A 6,000-nucleotide genomic window follows, 5' to 3' on the forward strand; every position below is an offset into this window, starting at 1 on the left:
ATTCACTTAAAGATATACTGAAGTAAACATAGAGTTTCCTTTATTTCTCATACAAGAATTCTTGGTTAAAGAAGTCATCTACAATGTTTTTAAAATGAAAATAATGTATTTATGGAGAAGAACATCTAGCTAATCACAAGCAATTATCACTCGAAATATATGAAGCTCATTTCCAGCACTTGTGTGTTAAAAGACATTATTTCCAATGTATGTCCTTAGTTAAATTCTAATAGTTACACATATTTAAATATTCCTAGCATGTTCCAGTAAGAGTCAATATACTTTGCAGTTACAACCTGCATACTAGGATATATTCTACTGGTAAATATGAAACATATATGCAATACAGCCAATAACTAGTGTCCAAAAATAAGAAATCATGTGTATTTTAAATTATAATTTCTGATCTCTAAAGTAAGCCATTCCACTTTTACACCATCTTTTTTATTCATTAAGTAATATTTTCTAGTATATGTAATAAACTGTAGATACTAAGACCTGAAGAATGCATTTTTAATCTACTGTCCCTAATTCTGAACACCAAAATCCTCAAATTTCAGAGGAATTCAAAACAAATAAAAATATAGTTTCAGTCAAAGGAATGCTAAGAATGATCAAATTAAAATAATACATTTCTATAAAGCAAAAATTATAAACAAAGTCAAAAGGCAAACGGCAACTGTCAAAAAATTATTGGTAATATCACTGGCAAAGGATTATTTCATCTATTATGTAAATATCAACAAGTATAAGTTAAAAAGACTAACAAAAGGGCCTGAAGCATCAGTTAGTAAAAAAGGAATATTCATATCCCTTCAACTATGAAAAGGTGATCAATTTTACTCATAATAAGAGAAATGTAAATTGAAAGTACACAGAGATGCAATTTTTCACCTATAATATTTGTAAAATTCCAAGTTTTACAATCCCATCTGTTGGCACTGCTGTAGAGGAATATTTATTCTCATACATCAAAGAGGTACAAAATACACCATCACCTATGGAGGAGGATCTGGTAACATCTACCAGAATTAAAGACTTATTTATTTTTAAATGAGAATCCCACTCTGGAAATCTCTCCCACAGATACACTTATATGTACGCTAAATGATGTGTGTAAAAGGACGTTCATTATACTACTGCATGTAATGTGACAAAACAACAATAAAAACAAAAACACCAAGTTAATAAACAGAGATTAACAACAGAGAGTTTATAAACAGAGATTTTTGTCTCAATAATTTCATATAATTATCACAACCATTAACATGACTACAAAAGGCTATAGTTTATGGAGCCCTTTCCAGTGAATTACCACATTTGATCATTACAATAGGCACTGAGGTAGATTCTGTGCAAATGAAGATGAAGTAGTCCCAGAACCTGCTTTCAAAGCATTCATAGTCTACTAGGTGAGGTAGAGACCTTAAAGAGGGGTTCCAAATATTTTCTGTAAATGTTCATTAGTAAATATTTTAGACTTTGTGGACCTTAATTTCTCTTGCCACTACCTAATTCTACCATTGTAGATTGAAAACAGCCATATACAATACGTAAATGTAAGTCTGGCTGTATTCCAACAAAACATTATTTACAGAAACTGAATTTGGATTTCATTTCATTTCCATGTATCACAAAATATTATTACTTAAATTTTTTCAATAATTTTTTTTTAGTATGCAAGCAATACCAGCACATGCAACTAGATGAATTTGCACACAGGCTGTGGTTTAACTAACCCATAATCTAAACTATAAACCAAACTTTATAACACACTTGAATTAGTAAAAGAAGTGTCAAACAGTATTTCTCAGCGTTACATGTAAGGAAACAGAAATTCAGGGAATTAAGACTTGCTAGTTGTAATACAGACAATAAGCAGAGAAGCCTTAATTCAAACTCAGCTCTTTACTCACTAATCATTACTATCTCAAGAAGGCAATGAGTCTACTCTAATGCTAGGTGTGATACATGGCCTGCACTTTAGGATGTGTGTGATATTTTATACAAAATTATGTTCTTATAATGGAATTCATTCAGCTCTGTTCAATTTTGAAAATAAAAACAAATTAAATGGTCTATATTCGTTTTTACATAATTTTTGGAAAAGAGAGAACATTTTTGTTGTAAAGCTATAATGACATTACCATAATTTTTTCCAAGAAGAAAGGACTTACTTGCAAACAAAAGTCCTTTCTTTCCAAAAAGAAAGGACTTACTTGCTACTTATAGCTTCCTCGCTCTAATCTTTCAAGTATTTAAAAAGATTTTTAATAAGTCCATGAGGTTAAATCCGTGAGATACATTCATACACTGGTTTTGGTATTTGATTTCTCATGGCCTTTACAGTCTGAAAAAAAATTATGGATTGTCAATTATATTTATCTGTATATATGTATAATTATATATATACTTTAATGGTGAGATGGTGTATGTATTATACATGTATATATAGTTATACTATGTACCATTAAAATTACCATACGTTCATGGCCTTAGCCTCATGAAAAAAAAAAAATCTCTTAGCAGTGAATAATGCATATTGACCAATGTCAACAAAATAAATTCCCTCATAATAAACCCAATCACTAAGAAAAGTCAAAGAAAATTATTATAAACAACATAAAAGAAATTGGTAAGTATCAAAACAGTTTGGCTTGAGCTCTTATCAAAAGTTTCAGATGTTGTTTTATAATGTGAAATATAACTATAGATACACAAAATTACTATCCAGAGCTCAAGGATGACTGGAAACAAACTTATATAATGCATGTAGAAAGTATATTATTTTAATAACAAATATTGCATTGGATTATTGTATGATTATTATTTTGTATTGTATGATTATTATTTTGTATTATATGATTATTATTTTGTTTCTGTTGACAAAATTCCTGCTGGAATTTCAGTGACAGAAGGGAGCAAAGGAGATACTTTTCAGTTCTTTGGAGGTACTCCCCTCTCATGCTTATAGTAACTGTAATGATTCTATCTTCTATTCACGAACACTTTGAAAATATATGGCTCTCGTTCATTATGAATGTATTTATAAGTGTGAAATATAAATTCTCTTCTCTAAAAAAAATAATGGAACAGGAGGTTATTATAAGTACATGTGGATTGTTGAAATTTGCAGGGTTTTTTGAACTGTCACAGTTGTGTATGTACATATATATGTATTGATGTGTATATGTATGTACATGTGTTTGTACGTATGTAGGCGGTTATGGAGAGGGCAATGAATCCACACAATCAAGTTAGAATTGCTCATAAAGGCAGATGAATATTGAGTAGAAAGATTATGAATGAGTGAGGGGCCCCAGGTCAGATAGGGAATAGGAGAGCCACACCTTTGGGTGTGAGCCTTTCAATTTGTCTGTTAATGCTACAACAGAATGGATACCGATTTCCGCAGAACCTCCACAAAGGAACAGATTCGCAGCCCTCACCACCTCCTGATGGCTAACAAGCTCTCAACCATATGTTCATTGGCACCCAAGCCCAGAAAGACTGTTTGCAACTAATCTACTGATTGAGGTTTCATTTTTCATTCAAACTAGGTGACCCACCAAAAAATGAGAACCTATCTGATCTTTCCCTAACCTTTTCTAGCAAATTTTGTTTCCATTTTTTAGTTAAAGTGACAATAAATATGCATAAAATTTTTTTAATAATATATATTGTTTCCTTTTGGTACTCTACAAAGGAAACATTTTTCTGTTCCTTTTTTTCTCCCTCCTTCTCAAGGAATGAGAGGATTATAGAAAAAGGATTTTGAAGTTCATAACAAAAATAACTTTATAGTAATTCAATATATTATGTTTTTACTTTAGTACATTTGTCCACATTTACTTCATGGGACAGTCTGTAGGAAAAAAGCACAGGATGAATATGAGGGGTTTTCCTTCTTGTTTTAATATGCACATAAGAAAATGATAGAATTGTTCCAGATCTTTTTTGTGTTTCACATTCTGACTCCATAGTTCCTGCCTTGTATGGAAGATATAGCTGCAACCCAGTCCCTGTTGGAAGAGGGGCAGAACAGATGGCTTGTGCTCCTGTACTGCCTACACATTAGGGAAGTGCTGTGGCTTGGATGGAGTACTTTTTTTTTTTTTTTTTAGTACTAACAGTGCTAAAGTGAAAATAAATAGTCAAGCAGGGAGGCAGAAGTCACTGAGCCTGCAGTCATAAAGATTCTACTGCTGTGACTGCTGCTTCTCCCATAGGTACTGAACAAACCTAAGTGTGGCTGCTTCCAACAGTCAGTAATCTATCAGAAGGTCTCTCTACTTCCACTCTATTCTTTACCCTGGAACCCTGACACGTGTTTAAACTGTCCCTTATTACTGAGCGCACAATTTCCTAAAGGGTTTGACAAGCCATTAAATTGTCTTGTCTGCATTTCTGAGAGAAAGGGAAGTTGGTCTGAAGTTACTGATCATTTTGTCATCTTCATTCTTTTGGAATTTTAACAAAGCCTGTACACCCAGTTTATATTTAATCTATATTTAAATATATCGATATTTGTATGGAAATTAATTTGGGGGATTGGAAAAATATCCATGTGTTTTTAAAGGCTGACTTAAATTCAAATACCGTCTCTGTAACAATTAGCAGAAATATATTAGATGTCGTATATAGTGTCTTCTTTTTAGCCTCATGTGCAACAGCAATAGATTTAAAAAATTGTAAGTATCAATATACCAATAAATGACACAGTGAATTCTAATATATCTTCATGGTAATAAAGACAAAATTACTGAATTGTGTGTTTAATTAAGTGTCTCCATTTTACATGAGAGAACAGAAAGAGTAATATGCTGGTAAAGAACATTCAGTCTAGTCTGTATGGACCGATGTTTAGGGAGATGTGACATGATTGGTGAAGTTCATTTTTTATAATTATTATTTTAAAATGTTTAGAATAAGAAATACCATTCTATAACATAATTCACTTAAAGTTCCATGTCTCTTCAAATCCAACTGCAACTCCACCCTCATCCCACTTCCCAATTTCCCAGGAGAGGATAAAACAAACCAATAAAGAAAAACTTACTTTTCCAACATATTGTGGATCTGGTCCCATATGTTCTTCTAAAACAAAGAACTGATTCCAAACCCATCCTCTTTTGGGACGGTGGTGGACTTCGGTTTCACCTTCGATGTGTTTGGTTTGGTTTCTGGTCCCCTTGATGGAGCTGTGTTGAGCAGTTCCATAACATCTCTGCACAAAACAGAGACACACGAGGACTGGACAGATGCAAGATGTGCTCGTAATTTTCATTGTAAGATAACTTTCCAGTTCACAGTTTTCTTCCTTTTCCTTGTCAGCTACAAATGCTTAGTGAGCATTCGAGAGAGAAGCCAAAGCATCTTTTGGAAGGACAGTCCAAATTAAATTGTTTAGTGTGTCCATGATTTAACTGTCCAGCAGGGAAAGGTCAGACTACATTTACATCCTGAAACACTTGGAGAATCAAAGCTGTAGTTGTGTGATCCTAAGTCTTCACAATTGGTGAACAGGGGCAACCATTTTCTACCTAATCAAAAGAGAGAAAAGTATATACATTACAAAACATGGCAGTTTTAAGTATTTGCTCTGAATGCAAATTATACTGTTTTGCGGGGTGATGATGATAGGAAAAGAACACATGCAAGTTCTTTTGGAAATAAACACAAGCATACATACACATAGCCAGGCATAAGCCTGCACGCTGCATTTTTACAGGGACATACATATTTGTATTTTTAATTCTCAATTATATATGTATATATATAATTGAATATATATATAAATATATATTATATATATATCATTTCAAAGAATATATCCATAGAAACAACAAAAATGAAGCCTTAGGGAGTGTTAAAATGCTCAAAAATTGACCATGAGTATGTGCCCAGACCTGAGTTAGTATGATCTCTTACATTACCTGATCTATTAGGGACTTCACTCTAAGTGCAAATTTTTATTTGTTTTTGTGTTTATTTTGCTTT

The 6,000-nt window shown here is 32.5% G+C and overlaps 1 protein-coding gene across 2 annotated transcripts in view; it reads right to left on the reverse strand.

The window, feature by feature from the left end:
- Positions 1–5,545, reverse strand: part of CDH18 (cadherin 18) — a 340,967-nt gene extending 335,422 nt beyond the window's left edge. Inside the window, exon 1 of one of the 2 annotated variants that reach the window (XM_029217299.1) lies at positions 5,060–5,544. In XM_029217299.1, the coding sequence (XP_029073132.1) occupies positions 5,060–5,287 (228 nt within the window). In that variant the 5' untranslated portion in view covers positions 5,288–5,544. Of the gene's footprint in view, positions 1–5,059 lie in introns of both variants that reach the window. The other variant, XM_029217297.1, reaches the window with a different exon arrangement.
- Positions 5,546–6,000: the final 455 nt, after the last annotated feature.

Source organism: Monodon monoceros, unplaced genomic scaffold (genome assembly GCF_005190385.1).
Source record: "Monodon monoceros isolate NGI ecotype Baffin Bay Population unplaced genomic scaffold, NGI_Narwhal_1 Super_Scaffold_12, whole genome shotgun sequence".
Lineage (NCBI taxonomy): Eukaryota > Metazoa > Chordata > Mammalia > Artiodactyla > Monodontidae > Monodon > Monodon monoceros.